This window comes from Gracilinanus agilis, chromosome 1, assembly GCF_016433145.1.
Source record: "Gracilinanus agilis isolate LMUSP501 chromosome 1, AgileGrace, whole genome shotgun sequence".
NCBI classification, from domain to species: domain Eukaryota; kingdom Metazoa; phylum Chordata; class Mammalia; order Didelphimorphia; family Didelphidae; genus Gracilinanus; species Gracilinanus agilis.
The window spans coordinates 290,580,030-290,606,258 of record NC_058130.1 but is presented as its reverse complement, the minus strand read 5'-3'; the positions used below and the strand labels follow the sequence as shown (position 1 = coordinate 290,606,258).

General features: G+C 36.9%; 1 protein-coding gene across 1 annotated transcript; it reads left to right on the top strand.

Moving 5' to 3' along the window:
• Positions 1-2,686: 2,686 nt before the first annotated feature.
• Positions 2,687-24,351, top strand: PHAX (phosphorylated adaptor for RNA export). Its single transcript, XM_044657624.1, has 5 exons — positions 2,687-2,800; positions 4,056-4,666; positions 7,595-7,715; positions 15,837-15,920; positions 23,132-24,351. Exons 1-5 carry the CDS (start codon positions 2,693-2,695, stop codon positions 23,399-23,401), a joined length of 1,194 nt encoding a protein of 397 aa, XP_044513559.1. The 5' UTR covers positions 2,687-2,692; the 3' UTR covers positions 23,402-24,351.
• Positions 24,352-26,229: the final 1,878 nt, after the last annotated feature.

The window sequence follows — 26,229 nt, the reverse complement described above, 5'->3', positions numbered from 1 at the left end:
TCTACATAGGAACAAGGTTTCTATGTAATTTAGAACTTCATTTTCAGAGCTTTATGGATCATTATGGCCATTGCTTAAAATATGTCTTATTCTCAGTGAACCATCTCTTGTAAAAAAGAAAAATTATTAAGCAAAACCATTTAACAGATTGGCCCTATCTGATAGTACATGCAGCATTCTGCAACCATATTCCCTCACCTCTCTATTGTCAAGTATAGTGAAAAAAGCAATGACTCTGGAGTCCAGAGATTTACTTTACATTTACTTTAGGGTGACAGAGATGTCATCATTACTTTTATTTATTTTTTTTTTCAAGGAAATGGGGGTCAAGTGACTTGCCCAGGGTCACACAGCTGGGAGATGTCTGAGGCCAGATTTGAACCTAGGCCCTCCCGTCTCTAGGCCTGGCTCTCACTCCACTGAGCTACCCAGCTGCCCCCTCAACATTACTTTTAGATGACATAGTACCCTTATCAATCCATTACTACTTATGTGACATTGGGCAAGTCATTTAACCTCTCTGGGCCTCAATTTCCTTATCTGTAAAATGAAAGTCTTAGACTAGATGAACACCTAGTCAGAACTCTACTGCCTTATGTGGCTGCCCAATATCGGTATAATAAAGACAATTTTTCTTTTCTTTTTTTTTGGAGATTCTTTTTTTAAAGTTCATTTATTTATTTATTTGTTTGTTTATTAATTTTGGAATTTTTTCCATGGTTATGTGATTCATGTACTTTCCTTCACCTCCTCCCACCCTACTCCCATAGCCAAGGAGCAGTTCCACTGGGTTTTACACATGTCATTGATCAAGACCTATTTCCATATTATTAATATTTGAACTATGGTGATCGTTTAGAGTCTGCATCCCCAATCATATCCCCATCGAACCATGTGATCAAGCAGTTATTTTTCTTCTATGTTTCTACTCCCACAGTTCTTTCTCTAAATGTGGATAGTGTTCTTTCTCATAAATCCCTCAAAATTGTCCTGGATCATTGCATTTCTGCTAGTAGAAAAGTGTATTACATTCCATTGTGCCACAGTGTATCAGTCTCTGTGTATAATGTTCTCCTGGTTCTGGTCTTTTCGATCTGCATCAAATCCAGCTTGCATGGAATTCCTCTAGGTCATTATTCCTTTTAGCACAATAGGATCATCACCAGCAGATGCCACAATTTGTTTAGCCATTCCCCAATCAATGGACACCCCTCATTTTCCAGTTTTTTGCCACCTCCCCTCCAACATTTATTACTTTCCTTTGCTGTCATATTAGCCGAGGTATGAGGTGGTACCTTGCATTTGATTTGCATTTCTCTAATTTTAAAAGATTTAGAGCACTTTTTCAAGTGCTTATTGATAGTTTTGATTTCTTTATCTGAAAATTGCCTATTCACAAAAAGACAATTTTTCTAATAGAAGACAAATAATGTCTTTTTTTGTGTACCCTGACGAAAAGACTGCTGGTAAAAAAAAAAAAATTAGGACTGCTGGTATTCATAGTCTTTATAATAATTGAGGATATGTATAACTTACACAAAGGAAGAGCTCTGAGCTAAAGGTATATGTAGCTTGATACTTTCAGTGAGGTATATTTGGTACATTTCACATGAGTGGCACTACAATCCCTCTGTGCAAAACCTCTGATTTCTGGGTTAACAGCCACAAAAAACTTCTGCTACGATGTATTACATGTTCATCCTAGTCCCAGTATTATTGCCTTGGTCCTTAGAATTGGATGGCAGGACAGAAGGAAAAGAACAATAATCCTTAGAATCACACTGCAGGGCAACCAGTGGTTCCCTTCCTTTAAAAACTACTTGTTTGGGGGCAGCTGGGTAGCTCAGTGGATTGAGAGCCAGGCCTAGAGATGGGAGGTCCTAGGTTCAAATTTGACCTCAGACACTTCCCAGCTGTGTGACCCTGGGCAAGTCACTTGACCCCCATTGCCTACCCTTACCATTCTTCTGCCTTGGAGCCACTCCAAGACAGTAGGTAAGGGTTTAAAAAAAGGGGAAAAAAAACTACCTTTTTAAATCCACTTATCTTGGAGAATGGCTTTTATATAAATTTGAATCAGTTCCCTACAAACCTTGGAAATTAGATTCTCCCTTTCCCCCCCCCACCCCAAGGCTCAGAGAACCTGAGTTCAAGTTTGGCTTGGGACACAAGTCATTTAACCCCAACTGCCCAGCCCTTACACTCCTGGTATATTGCAAACGATACTCGATTTTAAGACAAAAAGTAAGGGGGGGGAAATGAGAGCCCCATCAGAGAAATTTATGCAAACCCCCTTCCGATTTACCTGCTTCCCTTCTAATTTTAACTGCACTGGTTTTGTATGTACAAAAAGATGTAGGGGCAATGTACTCTAAAGTCTCCTTTAGTCCTTTTTGAAGAAGTCTAATTTTCCATAGCAGTAAAATGGGTATAATTGTGAGAAATTATGAGAGGAAACAATGTTGACTAGGTTAGCTAAAAAGTTCAGCGCTCTGAGCTTTGGCTCAGGAAAATTAAACTTGCAGCATGCAGGGGAGGAGAGGGGGAGGGGGAGGGGACGGAGTAAGAATAGGCGCGAAACCAGCCCTTCGCTCCACCCCAGACAGGCTGGGAGTAGGAAAAGGAACTAGACTTAGCGGAGCCACTTCCTACCGGAAGTGCCTGCTGCTACGGTTTCTCCGAAGAGCCGAAAATGGCGCTCGATGTTCGGGGGATGGAAGATGGTGAACTCTCCGAGTCGGATTCTGACATGACGGACACGATAACAAATAGCGACCAGCCCTTGCAGTCTCCGCAGCCGGTGAGGAATGGGAGGGAGGAGGTGCGTCACTGTCACTCGCCTCTCTCCCAGGCCTGGGGAATGAGATAACCTGGCCTTTGCGGATAGGTAGCAGAACCTGCACGGCAATCAATCAACCAGCATTTATCAAACACATTCTAGGAGACAAGCACTGTTATGTAATAATGACTAGAAAGCCAGCCTTTGAGTCAGAAGTATGTTTTTCAAGTTCCAGCATATTCGGCTAGGTGTGAATTCACTTAGTATTATAGACAACTCAGGGTTATAGTTTGCAGAAAAGGTACCAAACTGCATGGTAAAGTGTGGCTTTTCTCATTTGGTAATTACCTATACCATCGAAATCACAGATTCACTTTCTAGTCTTACAGCCTTTCAGGAGCTTGTTGAGCAGGATTGGTTTGGCCACACCACACATTTAAGCCTAATTTTAATTTGTAATGTTTGATATCTTCATTCCTTTACTAAATATTGTAAGGTTCTTGAGAGTGGAGAGAGTGCTTGCTATTCAGCTCAAACAAATGACTAGAGCGAATATTCTATGTGCTATCTGTTTCTTATTAAGTGATGTGTTAAATACAAAATCCAACTCGTGCATCTTTTCAGGTGTTTTACTTATGAAGAACTAAATAATTTTAAAAATAATAAAGCTTTCGTATTTGTTTTTAAGGCTACCCTAGATAAGTTAAAATTAACCAGGGATTATTTAAAACCGATGCTCTTTCACAGATGCCATAGCATTAAATGTAAGGAAGCCAGAATCACTGACCAGTAGTCATTTTCCTTTTAAGAGGGAAACAACCACTGACCAGTCTTAAAAGGAACCTTTTTTAAAACAGAAGAATTTCAAAGGGATAGATTAGTTCAAATGGCCATTGTTTAGCTTTTCACTTTAAAATATACTAGCAGTAACTTTTAAAAATCTATAGCCTGAATTTTTTTTTTAGAGCTGATAAACTCAGATTATAATCCTATGCTGTGGTCTTTTTTGTTAAGTAAGAAATTTTAATAAAGCATATTGCCTTAGCAGTACTATTTTATATTTTTTCAGTTGTCAAATTCCATATGAAATTATTTTTGAAAACTAGAAACTAGTTTGGTCACAGAACTTTCTTTGAAGTCTAGTTTGATTTTAGAGTGGGCCAGGTTTAATGTAAGTGTTGTGTTGAATTGTTTTTCTTTTTTAAATGGCAAATGCTAATGTAGGTTTTAATTGCTTAAGCCTTTTTGAAGGTGACTGTGTTTTATTCATTTGCAGAAAATACCAGATGGCAACATTTCATTCAGGCCTTTCCAGAGCAGCATTTCAGTCTCCCCAGTATCACATTATCGAACTATTAAGGGTGTAGAATCAAGTGAGGAAAGCTTTTCTGATTCAGATGATGACAGCTGTCTTTGGAAAAGAAAGAGACAGAAATGTTTTAATCCTCTTCCCAAACCAGAGCCTTTTCAATTTGGACAGAACAATCAGAAACAGCACATTCTGGGAGGGAAGAAGATCAATAACATATGGGGTGCAGTGCTACAGGAACAGAGTCAAGATGCAGTAGCTAATGAACTTTGTATACTGGGAATGGAGGGCAACATTGACAAAAGCAGACAGTCAGAGACTTATAATTATTTGCTGGCTAAGAAGTTAATGAGAGAATCACAACAACAGACTGGAAAACTAGACAAAGAATTAGATGAATATATGCATGACGACAAAAAACCCAGTCCAAAAGAAGAAGAAAATGGACCAAGCCATCTCAAACGTAAACGGCCTATTAAAGACAGAATAGGAAACAGATTAGAAATGAATTATAAAGGTCGGTATGAGATTACAGAAGAGGATCCTGAAGAAAAAGTAGCAGATGAAATTTCTTTCAGGTAAGCACTTTAACTAGTTATCACTTACTTAGTTTCTCAAATTAGCCTCTGGTTAATCTGTCCCATACCTAAGAAAAAGCAAAATGTACTCAATGTAAGTGTATGTATTTTTAAGTCCTTTGAGTTTTGTCTAACTCTTCATGACCTCATTTAGGAGTCAAAAGATACTGGAGTGGTATGGCTTTCCTTCTCCAGCTCATTTTACAGATGAGATAACAGGCAAATCAGGTTAAGTGATTTGCCCAGGGTCATGGCTAGTAAATATATGAGGCTGATCTTGAATTCAGATCTTCCTGACTCCAGGACCAGCACTCGATCCACAATGCCACCTAGCTACCCAAGTATATGTGTAACTTAACATTTTAGTCTAGAATTTTAAGTGACTTAGCATTTAGTAAGTGACCTCTGATTATACTTCCCTATAAGAACATGATTATATGTTATTTTTTTTAACTTGGAGTTAAAGGAAGGCATGGCAGGAACTTAATAGGACCCTAAGGAACAATTTGTCTGACTTTTAACTCAATGAGTAAGTTTATGTGTGTGCTAATCTGTATAAAACAAAAGGTTACAAAAAATTAAAGTGTTCTGCCTCCCCTCTCTCCTGAGGCCTCTTTGCTTTTCTCTCAATATTATCTTACTGTCTTATTTGCTTCTCACTCTCATAGTTTCAATTATCATATCTATTGTTTTCCACAACTCAGCATGTCCAGAATGGAACTTTTTCTCCCATGCTTCCTTCTTTCTAATTTTCTTATTACTGTTGATAATACCATCATTCTACTATTCACTCAAACTCTCGGCTTCAGTGTTACCCTTAACTCTTCACTCACATTTCCAATATATTGCTATTCTTTAAATTTCTACCTCTACCACATGTTTCCTATCCCCTACTTCCTCTTCACACATTCACTGCCCTAATTCAGGCCCATCTGGGTTGCAATAGCTTACTAAGTGGTCTCTTTGTTTCCTCTGCTTAATTTACAAAATTATTTTCCTAATATACAGTTTTGTCTCTATCACTTTCTAGTTACCAAACTCCAGGGGTTCCACCTGCAGAATCACATATAAATCCAATCTGTTGTATAAAGCTTTTCACAACCTAGCCACTCTCTATTTTCCCAGTGTTCCTACACTTCTTTTCATGCATGCATTTTCATTGGTCTACTTGCTATTTCTCACACATGATTCTATCTCTCTGGCTCTTTGTATTTGTTGTCCGCCATGCCTGAAATGCACATTTTCCTCACCTTGCCCTCCTACTTTTCCTGGCTTCCTTCCTCACTCTGCTCAAATACCATCTTCTATAGGATGCCTTTTCTGGTCCCAAGCTGCTAATACTCCGAGATTATCTTGTATCTTCTCAGTGTATCTGATATTTATATGATATCTCCCCCAATTCACCATGTCCAAAATGGAATTTATTCCCCAAACTCTTTCCCTCTTCATTATTTCACAGTGTCTAACAACATCATAAGTATTTAACGAATTGATTAACTAGTTTTTATATAAAAAGTTCTTTTGGTTGAGCTAGCTTTCAAATTTAGATGAGAAGATTTTTCATTGGTTGTAACTGCGTAGCAAGTAAGTTGATGACATTTTGGTATAGTAGAGTACTAAATTTGCTCTTAGAGCACATGGATTCAATTCCTAGCTCTGCTGCTTACTACCTGTTTTGGCTTTGAGTAAGTCACTTAACCTCTTTAGGCCAGTTTCCTCTTCTGTGGGAGTTGGTTGTGGTGCAGTTTGGCATAAGAGGGGCTGAATTTGAGCCAAAGCTTGGTCATTTATTAACTGTGGTCTTGTATAAGGCATTTGACCTCTCTGGCCCTTGGTCCCTCAAATGTAAAAAGAGGAGTGAAACAGGATAGCTTCAAAAGTCTCTTCCAGTTCTAAATCCTAGGACTCTAAATTTGATGGAGGATAAGAAAAAAAAAGTTAAATATGATTGCTCTATAGAAATACTTTCATTCTTCTTAGGAGATCATTTGTCAGTTTTTCAGTGGTAGTATTAGATTAAAAAATTAGGATATTGGGAAGAAATTGTTAGTAATCCCAATATAGGGATAATAACATTTTAGAGCCAAAGCTCATGTGATTAAACTTCATCATTTTACAAGAGCCCCAGAGGTTATATTGTTTGTGATTTTAAATTTTTTGCATGTTTGGTTTAAAAAAGAAGCTAATATTTGCATATACTTTTTTTAAAAAAACCCTTACCAGGGGGCAGCTGGGTAGCTCAGTGGAATGAGAGTCAGGCCTAGAGACTGGAGGTCCTAGGTTCAAACCCGGCTTCAGCCACTTCCCAGCTGTGTGACCCTGGGCAAGTCACTTGACCCCCATTGCCCACCCTTACCACTCTTCCACCTATGAGACAATACGCCGAAGTACAAGGGTTAAAAAAAAAAAAAAAACCCTTACCAGTTCTGTGTATTGACTCCAAGACAGAAGAGTGGTAAGGGCTAGTCAATGGGGATTAAGTGACTTGCCCAGGGTCACACAGCTAAGAAGTGTCCAGGGCCAGATTTGAACCTAGGACCTCCTATCTCTAGACCTGGCTCTCGGTCCACTGAGGCACCCAGCTGTCCCCTGTGTATACTTTTAAGATCACAAGTAAGATGATTCCAAAAAACTGCTGATGAACAGTGTTGCCCACTTCCTGACAGAGGTGATAGACTAACATACATTATTAAACATAGCCAATATGGGAATTTGTTTTGTTTGACTATGCTTATTTGTTACAAGTTTTTTTCTTTCTATAGCATGAAGGGGGTGAGATGGGAAGAGAGAGAAAAATAAATGCTCAATAATTGAAAAAATCAATTGATAAAAGATAATATACAAACTTTCCTGTAAATTTACATATAGTGGACTCTTTTCAACTATTGTAAAACAAACAATTAAGGTTAATATTTGCTCCTTTTGAAGGCTTCAGGAACCAAAGAAAGATCTGATAGCACGCATAGTAAGAATAATTGGAAACAAAAAAGCAATTGAACTGCTGATGGAAACTGCAGAAGTTGAACAAAATGGTGGACTTTTAATAATGGTAAGACAAATAACCTACTTTATTTCTTTGTCTTTGTATTGCTTGGACAAGCTTTGACCTCAATTAGTTTTTTACCATAAACATAGAATTCGTTTTAGAATTAGCAGTAGGTAAATTGATCATCAACTAATTAAACCAAAAGGTAAAATTAAACTTTGTCAGTGTCAAATGTTGCAGAGAGGTCAAGACAGATGCAGATTGAAAAAAGATTGGTTTTGATAAGAGATCATATAGCTCTGAGAGGACAGTCGTTTCAGTTAAGTGACGAGGTCAAAAAACAAAATATAAAGATTTGAAAAAGCAGAGGAGAGGAAGCAGAGACAATGAGCATTGATGGCTTTTTCTAGAAGTTTGGTGGTAAAGGAAAGGAAAGAAAACTTATTTCTACCAGGGATGGCAGGGTTCAATAAAGTTTGGGTTTGGGATTTTTGGTAATGGCTTTATAGTAGTAAAGTTATACTTAAAATATGTGTCCTCAATTTGTTTTCTAAGTCATTTATTTTTACCATGATGCAGCTAGAATTTCCTCCTGTTTTTTTAGTATTTTAACTTTCTTTAAACATTACTTATTGTCACATAATTACTGTCTTCTTTTTGGTCCGTTCTCATTTTCCTGGAGTTTTTTCCTTGAATGAAGTTTTGTACTGCCCGTTCCAATGTATAAATTCTCTTTCCAAATCTTTCTTCTATAATCCCATTTTTCCCATTCTTTCCTTAAGAGTTCTCATTTGTTTTTATTTTTCATATTTTTTCTTTTCTTTTAAACTCTTGTTTCATCTGTTCCAGGAGTTTTGGTTGGACTTGTGCCTTTTCTAGTAGATATTTGGAGTTATTTTCTTTTCAGGGGTTATTGTGTCAGGTACCCCATCACCATAATACTTCTTTATAAGTTACTACTTATTAATTGCCTCCTTTATGTTGAGTATTATGCTATGTACTTCTATTGATATTATCTCATTTAATCTTTACAACCACCCTGTGTGATGGATGGTATTATCATCCCCATTTTACAGTTGAGGAAAACTGATACAGATTAAGTGATTTTCCAAGGGTCACATAGCTAGTAAGTGACTGAAGTCATATTTGAATTTGGGAACTTGTGTCTTCCTGACTTCAGACCTATCTGACTATGGCGGGATTCTTCCCCCAACCCCACCCCACTCTCCCCTTGCTTTTTCTCTAACCCATTTCTTTATTTTGAACTTTTATGTTGAGGCTAGACTTTGCCCATTTCTAGTGGGTCTACATAGGTTGAACTCTTGTCCTCTTGGATCAGCTGGGAAGCTCAGAAGATTCAGAGCAACAGAACTCTAGGTTTTCTTTTGGTCTGGGATTCCTGCCATGTTATTCCACTACAGGCTTCAAACTGGGCTGATCGTTGGAACTAAGACTACTTTGTTCCCAGGGTCACTATCGCTCAGTTACTAATTGTTTTTGAACTTGTTCCTCATTAAATGCATTGCCCAATATCTGAAATGACTCCTTGTCCTAGAGCAACAATGGCAAACTTTTAGAGACCAAGTGCCAAACTACAACACTCATGCCATCATGTGAGGGCCGCCCCCTCTCCCTCCCCCCCCCATCCCAACAGGGGAGGAAGGAAGTGCTCCTCAGCCACATGTGGAGAGGAAAAGGGAGCAGCCCACTCCAGCATGCCATAGGTTCACCAACACAACTCTAGAACATCAACTTTAGGTACAGGTGCTCTCCTCAGTCTGCCCTGGATCAATGATCTAGAACTAGACAGTAAATGAAAGAGCTGTCAGTCAGCACCTATTTCCACACCTGTAGGAGGTTATAATGCCCTGAGATAACTATTTCAAGAGTGTTTTACTTCTGGTCAGACTCTGTCCCCAGTTTCCTCAAGACTTCCTTTCCCTAAGTTCAGTCTAGGCTGCAAAAAATAAGTCATGCTGATTTTTTCCTTGGATTTCTGGATTGGTATTAGGTCTGGTGTTTTTTCTAGATCTTTATGAAGGGGCTCTGCTACAGGAGGTAGGCTATACTTCATACTATCTGCTATCTTGACTCCCTTCTCTTTTTTTTCTTTTTTCTCCCTTTAAACAAAATGAGGCCCAAACTCCAAATAATTACAGTATGAATATGCAAGTTGACATCTTATCAAGAGTGCCCCCCAAAAAACAAAATCCATAGCACAGACACTGGACAGGGTCAAAAAGGAAAGGGGCTGAGCTTCAAAGCTAAAGACTCAATTTTCTAGCAATAAAGGGAAGTTGGGGAAGAGTGATGATAGAAATGAGACATCCAAAATCCATGCAAGTCCTTTGAACAAAAGTACTTGATTGTGGCTGTTTCAGGTAGACAAAGTCAAAGGGTAATAAAGGATGATGAGAAGGGGAAACTGGATTGAAAGGGGTTATTGGTGAATATCTCCATTCATACTTTGAGACCTGAGGTACAAAGGTCTGAGTCTTTTATATGAGTCTCCCCTTCCCTACCCGACCATCTTCCCCTCCTGTCCCAACTAAGTCTCATGGAAGGGTGGTTTTTCCCTTTGTTTATTTTTTAAGCATATTTCAGTTCTCATGGGAGAAAACATGAACATCATACCCAAAAACATTTGTTGATAGGTTAAAGCAGGGGTCAGCAACCTTTTTGGCCGTGAGAACCATAAACGCCACATTTTTTAAAATTTAATTTCGTGAGAACCATACCGTGCTCACAGTGCGTGCTCCTGTAACAGCACCTGAAAAAAAAATTGAGTTTATGGCTTCTGCAGAAAGAGCCAGATATGGCTCGAGAGCCATATGTTGCCGACCCCTGGGCTAAAGGAATTAGTGACAACTAATTGTTGTCTGGTAATCCAGATAACAGGCCCTATCGTGACCCTATTTCTCCAATTGGCCTTCCACAAGGGGATAACAGAGGAAATACGTGGTAGAACAGAGGGTGAGGGGAAGCCACTGTATGCTGGCGAAGGATTCTCATTTCTAATGTTTTCTTCTAGTGTACTAATTTGAGTTATAAAATTATTTAAAATTTTTTTTCAAACATTTGCTTCATCTGTTATAGGAATTTTAATTTATCTTGTACTCAAATCATGTTTTTTCAGGCTTTGCTTGTAGGATTTATTTTCTTTTTTTGGGTTTAGGTCTTGAACGTCTTTGTAACTTATTCTTTATGGTAGGATTCTTTTTTTGTTGGTTTGCTCATTCTTCTAGCCTACTTCCTGATAATACTGTGAGTGTAAGGATCAAGTGAAGATTTTTTGAGGATAGAAGAGACATAGGATTCAAGAAGAGGACAGTCTAGAGTTGAACTGGTTTACCAAAGGGTCACGATGGAGAAAAGAAAGGGCAATGAGTATAGGTGTATTTAAGGACTACCTTGTCCCAAGGATGGCCCATTTGAGATTATGTATCATAAAATTATATTATTTTTCTCCAGCTTCATTCAGCAGTATGTGAATAGGAACAAAGGCACTAAAATGTGTGAGTAATCCAAGGCTGGGTTTTGGCAGGGCAAGAAGGTAGGGACTCAAGAAGAGGACAATGAAGAGTTGACCTGATTCATCAAAGGGTCAAAATGTAGAAAGGAAAAAAGTAATTTCAGTGCAAAACAGGTAGTTAAGGAAAGATGGAGGGGCTTGCCCTGCATACAAAAAGCAGGGTTTAAAGTTGCAAGACAGAGGTAAAGTGGCTACACACTGATCAGATGAGGGAATTTGAGAATTCATTCATTTGTCAATGGTGGCAAAATCAATGGTATGACCATCTTTTTGTGTGGCTAAGGTGGAGTAGAAAAGTAGGTAATTGGAAAAGAGCATATTAAGTAATTGGGAGGTAAATTTTGTAAGCCTCTAGTATCAGGACAGGAGAAAGAAAGGAAGGCAGAGCCAGGCACTGAGGAAGAAAAGACAGTGTTATGGATGTCAATAGACAATGGGTTATGAGTGACTGAAAACCAGTTCTAGAAAGAATGGCCAGGGAGACTACTTTATCAGGAGGGAGTCAAATCTCAGTGAGACTAGTTTCCCTGGCTTCCTTCAAGAATTAGCTAAAATGTCTGGGTTTTTTTGTTTTTTTTTTTTTTATCTAGAATATTTTTCCATGATTCCTTGATTCATGATTTTTCCCTCCCCTCCTCACCCAGAGCTGACAAGCAGTTCTACTGGGTTATATATGTATTATTGTTCAAAACCTATTTCCGTGTTATTCATATTTGCAATAGAGTGATCTTTTAACATCAAAACCCCAGGCATATCCCCATCAAACCACGTGATTAATCATGTTTTTCTTCTCCGTTTCTGTTCCCACAGTTCTTTCTCTGGATGTAGATAGCATTCTTTCTTATATGTTCCTCTGGGTTGTCCTGGATTATTGCATAAAATGCCTTCTCCTGAAAGAAACTTTTCCCAGCATTATTGAATTTTAGTATCTTTTGTCTGTAATTTCCTCCAATTTTTATATTATGTGTATCACACACACACACACACACAGTCTGTATATAGTTGGTTGTTTGTTGTCTTCCTTGTGGAAGATTAGGCTGTGAGTTCTATGAGCAGGAACAGTCTTTTTCTTTATATCTCCAAGCTCTTTGCACACTTCATGGCACATGGTAGGTGGTTTAGTTGACTGGTTGATCTTCAAGAGCTTATAATCAAATTGAGGTACAAAATTAACAGTAAAGAAATAATTAGGAAGAGGAAATCAAGGCAATTATTAAGAGCTATTTTGCCCAATTATATGACAATCTAGATGAAATGGATGAATATTTACAAAAGTATAAATTGCCTAGATTAACAAACAAGGAAATTAGAATCCTTAAGTAATACCATATCAGAAAAAGAAATTGAATAAGTCATCAAGGAATTCCCTAAGGAAAAATCCCTAGGGCCAGATGGATTTACAAGTGAATTCTATCAAACATTTAAAAGCATAATTAATCACAGTTCTATACAAACTATTTGACAAAATAAGCAAATAAAGAGTCCTACCAAATTCTTTTTTATAATACAAAATGGTACTGATTCCCAAGCCCGGAAGACCAAAAGAGAGAAAGAAAACCATAGGCCAATCTCTTTAATGAATATAGATGCAAAAAATCTTAGATAAAATACTAGCAAAAAGACTATAGCAAGTCATCACAAGAATTATTCACTTTGACCAGGTGAGATTTATACCAAGAATGCAAGGCTGGTTTAATATTAGGAAAGCCATTCGCATAATTGGCCATATCAACAATCAAACTAAAAGAAATGATTATCTCAATAGATGCAGGAAAAGCCTTTGATAGAATACAACACGCATTGCTACTGAAAACACTAGAAAATATTAGAAAGGGCCTTTCCTCAAGCAATATTTATTTAAAACCATCAACAAGTATCATCTGCAATGGGGACAAGTTAGACGCCTTCCCAATAAGATCAGGAGTGGAGTAAGCATGCCCATTATCACCACTACTATTTAATATTGTACTAGAAATGCTAGCAATAGAAATTAGAGAAGAAAAAGAAATGGAAGGGATTAAAGTAGGCAATGAGGAAACTAAACTATCTCTCTTTGCAGACAATATGATGGTATAATTAGAAGATCCTAGAAAATCAACTAAAACGTTAGTGGAAATAATTTTAACAAAGGTGCAGGATACAAAATAAACCCACATAAATCATCAGCATTATTATGTGGATTATGAATTGTGAATTCCATCAAAATTCAGCTGCAGGAGTTAGAGAAACTCCATTTAAAATAACTCAAGACAATATAAAATATTTGGTAATCTATCTACCAAGATAAGAATCGGAATTATATGAACCCAACTACAAAACACTTTTCACACAATTAAAATTAGATCTAAATAATTGGAAAGACATTAATTGCTCATGGGTAGGATGAGTCAGTATAATAAAAACGACAATCCTACCTAAATTAATTTACTCATTCAGTGCCATACCTATCGGACTGCCATAAAACTTTTTTATAGAACTAGGAAAAAATATTTTCCAAAGTTCCTCTGGAAAAACAAAAGGTCAAGAATATCAAGAGAAGTAATGGGAAGGATGGGAGCCTAGCAGGATCAGATCTTGAACTATACCATAAAGCAGTAGTTATCAAAACAGTATGGTACTAGGGGGCAGCTGGGTAGCTCAGTGGATTGAGAGCCAGGCCTAGAGACAGGAGGTCCTAGGTTCAAATCTGGCCTCAGACACTTCCCAGCTGTGTGACCCTGGGCAAGTCACTTGTCCCCCATTGCCTACCCTTACCACTCTTCTGGCATGGAGCTAATACACAGTATTGACTCCAAGATGGAATCCAGTAAGGGTTTAAAAAAAAAAACAAAAAACAGTATGGTACTAGCTCAGAGATAGAAGGGTAGATCAGTGGAATAGACTAGGGGTAAATGACCTCAGCAAGCTAGTGTTTGATAAACCTGAAGATCCTAGCTTTTGGGATAAGAACTCACTATATGACAAAAACTGCTGGGAAAATTTGAAAACAATATGGGGAAAATGAGGTTTAGATCAACGTCTCACACCCTATACCATTATATATATATAATATATATTATATATATATAATATATAACTCACACCATATACCCTATAAATTCAAAATGGGTAAATGACTTGAAGAGTGAAATTTAAGTAAATTAGATGAACATAGAATAGTATACTTCTCAGGTCTATGGAAAAGGAAGAAATTTAAGACCAAGCTAAAGATAGAGAATATTACAAGATGTAAAATGAAAAATTTTGCTTACATTAAATTAAAAAGGTTTTTTTACAAACAAAACCAAGGCATCCAAAATTGGAAGGGAAACAACAAATTGGGGGGAAATTTTTACAAAAAAATTTTCTGACAAAGGTCACTTGACACACACACACACCCCTACTCCACCCCCACCCCCCACCCCCCATTGCCTACTCTTACCACTCTTCTGCCTTGGAGCCAATAAACAGTATTGGCTCTAGGACAGAAGGTAAGGGTTTTAATTTAAAAAAAAAATAGAATTCATGCCCTTTGATCTAGCAATACCACTACTAGGTTTGTATCCCAAAGTGATTTTAAAAAAAAGGTTTGTACAAAAATATTTATAGATGCACTTTTTGTGATGGGAAAAAATTGGAAAATTAGAGTGTGTCCCTTAGTTGGGGAATGGCTGAACAAATTGTGGTGTATGATGCTGATGAAATACTATTATGCTATAAGAAATGAAGAATTGCTTGATTTCTATTAAAACTGGGAAGACCTCCATGAAGTGAGCAGAACCAGGAATTGAAAAATTATGGGAGGGGCAGCTGGGGGTAGCTCAGTGGATTGAGAGTCAGGCCTAGAGACGGGAGGTCTTAGGTTCAAATCCAGACTCAGACAAGACAGTTCCCAGCTGTGTGACCCTGGGCAAGTAACTTGACCCCCATTGCCCACCCTTACCACTCTTCCACCTAGGAGCCAATACACAGAAGTTAAGGGTTTAAAAATGTAAAAAAAGAAAAGAAAAAAGAAACATTATGGGACTCTGCCACTAACAGCAGTGCAATGATCCAGGACAATCCCAAAGGACTTATGAGAAAAGAATGCTATCTACATCTAGAGAAAGTACTGTGGGAGTAGAAACACAGAATAAGAGCATATGACTTATCACTTGTTTATATGGGCATATGATTTGGAGTTTTGGTTTTAAAACAATACTCTATTACAAAAATGAATAACATGAAACTAGGTATTGAGTGATAACATGTATAATCCAGTGGAATTGCTTGTCAATTCCAGGAGGGGGAAGGGAAGAGGGGAGGAAGAGAACATGAATCATGTAACCATGGAAAATTAATTAATTTTTAAAAAGAAATCATTATGAAGCAATTAAGTACTAAACTAAACTAGAATCCTGTCAGCAGTAGGGAAAAGAGAATAAATATACAGTACCTAATACATGACAGACTCTAGGATAAGCACTTAACGAATATTATCTCGTTTTTTCCCTCACAACTACCCTACAAGGTAGATGGTGTAATTATTCCCATTTTACAGTTAAAGGAAACAAGTGAGTAGGATCATATACCCAGGAAGATCTGGTCTGAGCTCAAGTTGTCCTGACTTCAGACCCAGTGCTGTATTCTAACTGCCTTAAAATACAGTATTCTTCTCATATTCTTTTTTATAGAATGGGAGCAGAAGAAGAACACCAGGTGGAGTTTATCTAAATCTATTGAAAAATACACCAAGCATCAATGAAGGACAAATTAAGGTAAAAATTCATATTCTCTACATGGATTTGAAATGAATTTGTCCAATCCTTCCTATCCAATTTTATTTCCCATTATTCCCTCAAACCTTCTCTTCTATCTCTGTTCCTATTCTTTCTCTCCAGTGCCTCTAGAAAACCTAGCAGTCCTCTATATCTGACCGTAATGAAACCTTCTTCGATATTTTATCTGATGCTAAATTCTTCTCTGAATCCCCTTGTGCTTTTTATAGACCTTTGTAGTTTATAGCAATGAATTGTTTCCTTGTTTCTTCAGTGTAAATTTTTTTTCTGCATTTTGATCCTTGGTGTTAGGGAGGGTGTGTCCCTTTTTTCATATACTTCAAAAACATAGCTCTCTTCACATATTGGGCAAATATTTGTTATAAGGATGATTTATGGTAAAAAAAAAACTGCTTTTAAGGATGGTCTAATGAAAACAACCTTCAATTGGGGATCAAAAGACCTGAATTCTAATCTTATCTCTACCACTTCCTAGCTCTATCATTTTGGCTAAGATACTTAGGCCTCCTCTGAAAAGTGGAAATAATAATAGTTTGTGACAAAGTTATTGTAATAATGATAAGTTTAGATTTATACAGTGCCTTAAGATTTGTACTTCATTTACATCCTTATCTATAAATGCCTCTGTAAAATAGGTTATCATCACTATTTTATAAGGAAATAGAAGTCCAGAGACATGCCAATGGTCATATGACAGGCATATGATACAATGTTTGAACTCAGATCCTGACTATATATTTATCCATATACTATCTCTTTATCATAAGAAACTGTTCCATATAATAGGTGGTGTTATTTCTCTTAAAATTCAGTTCTCCCAACCACTTATACTAGTTGTTTTTGATCGGCTACCAGCAAAGCATTTCTTATCATAATCAACTAAATAAGTAAGAAATAAAAATTGTCTTGTTAAAAAATAAAATTTGTTAAAATTTGTGGTATTAGAGGATTTGTGCTCCCTATCTGCAGAAATTGGAGCTCTGAGGTATAGCTTTGCTATAGTAAATTAACAATTGAAAAGAAGTCTTGAATTCTAAGAAACTTTTAGGCACCTTTCCTCATCCCTATCTTTCTCCTTATTCTTGAATCAGTGCTTTTGTTGTTGTGGGTGGCTTGAGAATTTAAGTGGATTTATTTAGAAGGTCGGGATGTTTGAAGTGATTTGAGGCTTTATGAAAATTAATTATCTACAATAAGAGTTCAGCCCTCTCAAAATTTCTCATTCTTCTAAACTAGCCCTTGTAGCTTCTATATTTTTTTTTAATTTTTTTTTTATAAGCCCTTAACTTCTGTGTATTGGCTCATAGGTGGAAGAGTGGTAAGGGTGGGCAATGGGGGTCAAGTTACTTGCCCAGGGTCACACAGCTGGGAAGTGTCTGAGGCTAGATTTGAACCTAGGACCTCCCGTCTCTAGGCCTGACTCTCAATCCACCGAGCTACCCAGCTGCTCCTAGCTTCTATATTTTTAGGCACATTATCAAAACTGAAAAACTGAAAAACCCTCAGAAATCATCTAATGCAACCTTTCTTTGACTGAATAGTATTTTTTTTTTTTTTTACAAAGAAAGGAAGGAAGAATAGGAGAGATCATATTTGATAATAGGAAAAAAAACTCTGCTACTTTCACTCTGCATCAATTCCTGGAGGTCTTTCCAGTTCACATGGAATTCCAGAATGGTTGGATCAGTTCACAACTCCACCAGCAATGCATTAATGTCCCAATTTTGCCACATCCCCTCCAACATTCATTACTCTCCTTTGTTGTCATTTTAGCCAATCTGCTAGATGTGAGGTGATACCTCAGAGTTGTTTTGATTTGCATTTCTCTAATTACTAGAGATTTAGAATACTTTCTCATGTGCTTATTGATAGTTTTGATTTCTTTATCTGAAAATTACCTATTCATGTCCCATGCCCATTTATTGATTGGGGAATGGCTTGATTTTTTTGTACAATTGATTTAGCTCCTTGTGTATTTGAGTAATTAGACCTTTGTTAGTTTTTTGTTATAAAGATTTTTTTCCCAGTTTATTGTTTCCCTTCTAATTTTGTTTGCATTGTTTTTGTTTGTACAAAACCTTTTTAATTTAATGTAATCAAAATTATTTATTTTACATTTTGTAATTTTTTCTAACTCTTGCTTGGTTTTAAAATCTTTCCTTTCCCAGAGATCTGACTCGTATACTATTCTGTATTCGCCTAATTTACTTATAGTTTCCTTCTTTATATTCAAGTCATTCACCCATTCTGAATTTATCTTGGTGTAGGGTGTGTAAGGGGTGAAATAGGGGTTTTATGGGTTCAGTATATTAAAAGGTGGTCGCCAGGGGAAATTTCTCCAATTAAGGAATAATCTCAAATCAAAATTGACTTTTATGGGAGTTTATTTATTTACAATTAGGAAGGTTGAAGGTAGGGAGATTGAGAGAGAGAAACTCTGGCCCGGACCAGAGGCCCAGACCAGGTAAGAATTTAGAGGCCCCAGCAGAGGGGCACAGAGGTTAATTAAACAAGGCTTCTAGCCACAAGGCCTTTTACAATTAGAGAGGTAAGAGAGGCCTCCTTAAGGCTAGAGCCTCCAGAAACACCAAGGGAAGAGAAAGAGTCAGCCTAACTTACCCTTGTGACAATTCAGAGGGAAGCAGTCAGAGGTCCCACCAGAGTCTCAGCATTCCAACACTCCTCCATGAACCAGAAGAGGTCCTCATGTAAGAATTAAAATTTAGTTATTATAGTTATATCTTAAAACTATGTGGCCGCCAGGAATCAACAATTCAGGTTGATTCCGTAATTAAATCAGACCCAAGTCAGCATCGGGTTGAGGAGTTTATTTACAATCAGGAAGGTATGTAGGGATAAAGAGAAGAGGGAGGTTAGAAGTCTATAAATAAATGAAGCTGTAAGCCACAAGGCCCAACAGCCAGATAGGCAGAGTTTAGAATTGGCCCAGCTAGGCCAAGGAAGCCAGCCTAACTTACCCACGTGACAATACAAAGTGTAAGCTGTCTGTGGTCTCAGGAGATGCTTCTTCCTCCAGTTCCAGACGGCAAACTGCTCCACAGGAAGTTCCCTAACTTACTTAAAGGGATAGTGTCTTTCATCACTTCCTGTGGTCCACCTCTAATTCAAATGGACAAATGGCAGTTTCTACATTGATTTGGACTGCCCAAAGGGCAGTCCCTTATTCTTGATTTGTTACTTATTGTCACGTGTGGGTAACTCCCCACTAAGGGAGGTGGGAGTGACATCATTAGCACGCCTGGGTTGAGTAGATTCTTGACTATTAATGGGATCGAGCTAATTCTATTTACACACTCACTAGATGCTGTCTTCCACCCAAGGCCTCAGCTGACTGAGGACCTTCTCCTTTTAAAGGGGTCACTTATGTGTCACTTCCTGTTCCTCCCTCCTAATTTGCATGTCCAATCACAATAGATTCTTATAGTACTGCCTAGGGGGCAATCAGTTGACTCTAGCACACTTGGGTTATGGACCTCCCAGAATAAGAGGTATTCTCAACTTTGGTGATTAAATCTAAAAATGGGCAGTGTAGACTTAATCTAATTATCACAGGTGTGAGATGTTGAACTTTAGCAAAGTTGCAGGATACAAAATAAATGCACATAAATCATCAGCATTTCTATATTTCCAACGTTTCACAGCAGCAAGAGTTAGAAAGAATATTACCATTTAAAATCACCCTAGACCAGTGATGGGCAAACTTTTTAAAGAGAGGGCCAAAGGAAAGGAAATGCTCATCTGTCAGTCTGTTTCTAAGGCAACTCTTTTGAAATCTCATTGTATTGTATCCTCATTGTATACCTCAGATTAGGAATAATGTTGCTGAAGCCGGATAGAACATTTCAGGGGGCCACATCTGGCCCATCACTGCCCTAGACAATATAAAATACGTAGGAATCTATCTACCAAAACAAACAAGGAATTATACAGACACAACTATAAAACACTTTCCAGACAATTAAAACTAGATCTAAACAATTGGAAAAACAAGGATTGCTTGTGGGTAGGACGAGCTAACAAAATAAAAATAACCATTCTACCCAAATTAATTTACTTATTTAGTGCCATACCTATCAAACTACCAAGAAACTTTTTTATTGAATTAGAAGAAACTATAAAAAAGTTCATTTGAAAGAATCAAGGAAAATAATGGAAAAAAGTGAAGGAAGGTGGTCCAGCAGTACCAGATATTAAACTGTACTATAAAGCAGCGGTCATCAAAACAATATGGTACTGGCTAGGAGACAAAAGGGAGGATCAGTGGAATAGACTTCGGGTAAGTGACATCAGGCAAGACAGTCAATGATAGACCCAAGAGTCTGATAAACCAACTGTTGGGACAACTATTTGACAAAAACTCCTGGGAAAATTGGAAAACAATATGGGAGAGATTAGGTTTAGATCAACATGACTGAATAATAATAATAAGCAATACTAATTTCCTATACAACATCCCTGGTACTTTACTTTGTTTGTAAGACCTTCACTGAATCTACCACCTCCTTAGGGAATCCTGTTTTGGACCATTCTAAATGTTAAGAAATTTTTCTTTACATCAAGCCAAAATTTGTGTCCTTGCATCTTTTCACATTGTAAGGGTTAACTTTAATGATTGGATAATAATTTTATGAAATTATGCAGTTGCCAATATTTATTATATCTCGAGTCAGAAATTTATTTACAAATGTTTACAAATAGAGAGGAAATAATAAAGAAGAGAAATGTGAGGGGGATAGCCACCTAAAATCTCTCAACCAGGAAGGCTGGTGGTTAGTAACCACACAGCCTCCTCCAAGATGGAAGCTAGTCTCTTAGGAAACTAGGAAAATAGTCAGCCTTTCATTCATGAAGTAGTCCAGGAGTCAGGGTCTAAGTTGAAGCCAAGCTCCAAGCCCATGTCCAAGTCACAGTCTCCAGCAAGCTCCCTCTAAGATTCACCCCAGTTAGAAGGCTATCTCCAGAAGACAATCTCTTCAAGACCATATCCTCAGACTGAGTTCAGGGCTTGCTTTTATGGTGACTCTTTGTCCCTGTCCCTCTTCATAGGGGCCAATCACAGTTTCCAAAATTGTCTAGCACTGCCCAGGGGGTTCACAGTTTCTGAGGGTGTGAACTCTACTGGGAATTCTTAAAAAAGAACAGGTTTCTGACTGAGTTTAAAAAGGGGATGGAGCTCTTCCAAGTATCTTGCTGGCTTCTCATCTAGCACTAAGTAGAGTGTGAATTCCCCCACCTAGTTTAAGTTTGTGTTGATTCACTCAAAATTTAGACAAAGGAGAGTTAATCCTAACTTCACAATCTAGTGAGGTACTTAAGTTATTGTTAACCAAAGTGTTCGCCCCAACTAGGCAAAGAGAATAAAGGATTCCCTTTCACAAGTGTAAACTCAAAGAGAATGGAGAATTCCCTTTTACAACACAGTTCCTTATCTCCTCTTAAAATTAGACAACCCCAAGTCCTGTCACTGATCTTTACATAGCATGCTGTCCCTGCACCCTTATCACTCTCCTCTGGATGTTCTCCCTAAAATGTAATACTCAAAACTGGCTACTACTCCAGATATAATCTGACCAGACTAAGATACAGTAGATAGAGAAAGAAGACCACCATGGGCAGAGGAAATAAAGCTAAATGCTGAAATATTTGGAATCATGGCATTCATTATAAAAACTGTGTCTTCCTTATTGGAAGCTCAGATCACATTAGCTTTATTTGACTGCTATGTCACATGGTTAACTCATTGAGTGCAGTCTGGTAAATCTTTCATGTAATCTCTTGTCTAGCTGTATCTCCTCAATTTCATACTGTTTAAGTCTTTTATTGGGCATTGATGCAGGGAACTTTGGAACTATATAATTTCAAGAGGTTAACCCCTGAGAGGTCAGGTGACTTACTTAGAGACACACAGCCATCATTGCCCTTTTTTTTTTTTTTAACTCACATATAATAAGACTTATTGTTTATGCCTTAGTATGAGATTTTTTTGGATCCTGAATTTATCTCACAGTAATTTTTCTTCCTACTTTCATATCATTTCCAAATTTTATAAGTATATTTTGGACCTCTGTCCAAGTCATTAATAAAAGTGTTTAAAAGGATGGGACATTTCACTAGAAATCTTAGTCCAAGTTTTTATTTTTAATAACTGCTCTTTGGGTCTGGTAATTCACATGGTTTCAAGTATGCCAAAATATTTTATTACCTTGCCTAGATATCTCCATCTTCTCCATAGGGATATGAGAGATGTCAAAATATTTGACTGAAATCTAGGTAGGTTAAGTCTAAATGTCTTTCCTAATCTACCTGTCCATTAATCCTATCAAAATAGGAAAAAAGGTGAATTTGTTCTTGATGATACCATTTGGCTCTTACTTCTTCCAATGTTTACACCATACCTTTAATGTAATACATTATAAAATTTTGGCAGGATTCGCCAATTTGAAGACTTATCTTCTCTTTTTCTTTTTTGAACAACTAAAATCTTGCAGTACATCTCCCATATTAAATGTCTTTTCATTAATTAACTGTGGCTCTCACTCATCCAGTTCTTTTAATACTATAGGATAGTTCTGAGCCTGGTAACTTAAACTAATTGAAGGCAGCTAAATGCTCTCTTACTATCTTCCTCATTTATTATGGATTTTAACTTCCAGGTGAGCTAGTTTGCTGTGGAACTACTTGCTTCCCAGTTTTAAAAATAGGCTTTGAGTGGAAGCAAAGTCAGAGTAATGAAAATCTCGGTTTTGTCTTCATTGATCTTACTCTTACACATAGCTACAAAGGTTTTGGGATGGGTTTTTTTTTTTTTTTTGCCTTTTTTTCCCCTTATGCATTTATTATCACCTTCAGTTCATTCTCAAATAGTTTTTTAATGCTTTTGTAATAGCTCCAAATATTGATATTTTTTTTATGATGAATTACTTTATTGGAGCATCTATTTCCTATTTATACAGGTATATTCTTGTGATTTCTAGATAATCAAAGCTGTACATTAATCCTAAACTCTCATTTCATTTGATTGATATTAAAAAGAGACTTTTTTCCCTCCTTAAGACTGGTTCTTTAAAATGTAAATCAATGGCACTTCCCCCTTTTATTTTTTTCTAATTAGAAATCTATTGCTACTAGAGGAATAAGTTTTAACAAAATTCGTGTCTTTTTTTTTAAAGGAAATTTTCTATATTGAAAATCAAAAAGAATATGAAAATAAAAAAGCTGCTAAGAAAAGGAGAGTACAAGTCTTGGGGAAAAAGATGAAGCAGGCTATTAAAGGTCTTAATCTTCAAGAATACGATGATGCATCTCGAGAAACTTTCGCAAGTGACACAAATGAGGCTTTGGCTTCTTTGGATGATTCACAGGAAGCACATGGAGAAACAAAGTTAGATTCAGAAGAAGCCTTTGAGATTGATCATTCTGTTGATTTGGAGGTCTTTTAATAACATCTTTAATAGCTAGGGGAATAAATTTTTCTAAAAAACAATTGAAGTTAACTTTTTTATTACACTTTGACTATTTCGTTTGCCTTTGCACATGTTACCTAACTAAAAGACATTTAATTTTCTGTTTTGAAGAACACTGTATGTGGGGGATGAAACTAATAAGAGATGTTACCTGTTGTTTTTAAGTCTTGTCTGGCTAAATAAAAAGCTCAAGTGTGTTGAAGTCATACTTCTTTTATCAATCTATTGCATGTGATAAACTGTAGGCAAGAGTAGTAATAACTTAAAGCATGACTGATAATAGGAAATCTGTTTGAATTTTCTCTCTTAAAAACTCAATAAGCTACTTTTAGAACTTCTTTAAACATTCCACCTCTATTTAAGTTTAGTTTTTCTGATTTCCTGAGGCCCCTCAGCAACTTAGAGAAGTTAGAAACTCTAAATTATAACATGACCTGACTTTTGCTCTCAATTCTTTTGTTTTATTTCACCAACTCGATTGGGTGAAAAATAAAAACTTTTCAGGAAGTCTTAGTTTATCTTGTTACTTTATTCCAATAAACAGGGTAAAATGCTAATTATTACTAAGATATATCCCAGACCTGTAGTACACATTCAGAAAAATTTTAGATCTCAATTTCAACTCTTGCTAATCAACTTTAGCAAAGTATCAGATATAATTTCCCATTTCTTCATAAAGAAAAAAAATAAACACTTAAAATGGTAAAGAGAACAAAGTTTACTGGAATCGTGATTTTAGTTTGCAAATAACTAAAAGTATAAAGCCAGCAAAAATGTGCAAGAGAAAATGATATATATCTCATTGTTTTACAAAATCTTGAAATACGTTAGTGTTTCAAATTTGGAGCTAAGTGGGAAGAAGAGAGATTCTCACAGATACCTTTTGATTTGTAAAGCCTGCAAAAATAAAATTTGATTTCTGATAACTCAGCTTGAAATGTCAGTATGGTTTTTTTTCTTTTTTATTAACTTACTTGACATCCACAAATGTACATTTCTTCATACAAAGACCCTTCTTTTTTTGTAATATCAGTTTCATTACAGAGCCCCCACTGTAAGAAAATATAAGTAATGGGGTCACCAGGGATATTAAAATCAACTATGGGGTTTGTGGGAACACTCTCTGGGATGTAAGAGAGACTAAAACTGAAACCTGAAGTCTTGTACAGCTATACCACTCCCAACTGGAAAAATAACAGCCAACTGTCACTCTGGCCAGAGGCCTTGAATTAACTGACAAGGTAACAAGGTGAAATTGGGTTTTAATTAGAAACAACTAAAAGGAGGGATAGGAATGACTACTCTAAAATCTTAACACCTAATAAAACCCAAAGGGACAGGGAAGGACTTATTCACTACACTAATCTAAGCTATCTAACTAACAGGGCCCAAGGAGCTATACTGGAGTCTGGGTTTCTGCCTCACACCTGGAATCTGCCAGGCTTGAGTGCAGCTAGGGGCTTTTGTGGCTTTGGGATTTCTCACTGCAATCCACTGATGATGTCTGGATGCCAGGAGCTACAGTTGTCTCAGGAACCAAGCAGTAAGGGGTTTGCTTGAAGCACTGTCCTCTTCTCTTGGCTTTGTAGATCTTGTTCTTTTTAGGTGCCACACCACACAGGATCCAGGGGAAAACAGGATGCAAGGTGTCCTTTGCTCTGAGGTCTCCCAGGCTGGCAACAGTTTTTGCCTACCATTAATGGAGTCCACACACAGAACACAGATAGACTTCCTCCTCCTTCATTCCAACCTGGAATTCCCAGCTCCAGCTCCTTCCTGCTAGGTACTTCCTAATCAATATATAATCAATACCTAATAACTAGCTAATCTAATCTTACTCATAACACTACTAACCGCCATCCCCCCACTTGCCCACAGATTTGTAACAAATAAATATAGCTAAACAAGATAAAGTCAAATGTATCTAAAAATTTACTTCATTCTGCATTTCTAGTTAGTCCATGCCTCATCATTAGTCTTCTAGAGTCATGGCTGGTACATTAAAGTTATTTATAATATTAGTTTGTTATAATTAAAATTATTTCAAGACTGACTTATGGATAAGAATATCAGTAGGGGTAGCCTTATGACCACATCTCAACCAAAGACCCAGATAGACTTCCAGGGAGATCTATAAATAGTTTTAGAGCTCAGCCATCCCAAGACAAATCTAAATGGTTAAGTAGCTAATTAGGAGGTGGTCCATCAAAACCTCAAAACTGCAGGTAATAGTTATCTCCATTGCAAGGAAAGAATCATTAGACATTCCTACTAAGCCAGGATTTGTGAAAGGAGCATGTTCCAAAGGACAAAGAAAATTTTTAAATTTGTTACCTGGATAGTGCCTGAGGTCTAAGACCTTGAATCATTAATTCTAATATACAAGGATTAGTGTGCCTCAAGAACCCTAATAAAAGAATTAATACAGTCAATGAAAAATTCCTACAAGTTATATAATTTTTCCTCTAATTCTAATCCCTTCAATCTGCCTTAGATTTTAAAAATCCTAGGTTTCTTTGCCCATCCCTTTAGTCATTTCTTACCTTGCAAAAACATTTCATTATAATAATGCCAAAATTTGCTTACCCATTTCCTATATGAGGGGCACCAGTTTATAGTTCTTTGCTAAAACAAGATTTAATACACATTTTTATACATGAATACTTTTCCTCTTTGACATGGTTGAAGGCATATTCCTATTAGACTGAAAAAGAACTGAACAAATAACTGTTTCCTTCCAAAGAAAATCTTTATAAAATATTAACAAATGATGATGTGTGCATCTATGTATACATAATAAACAT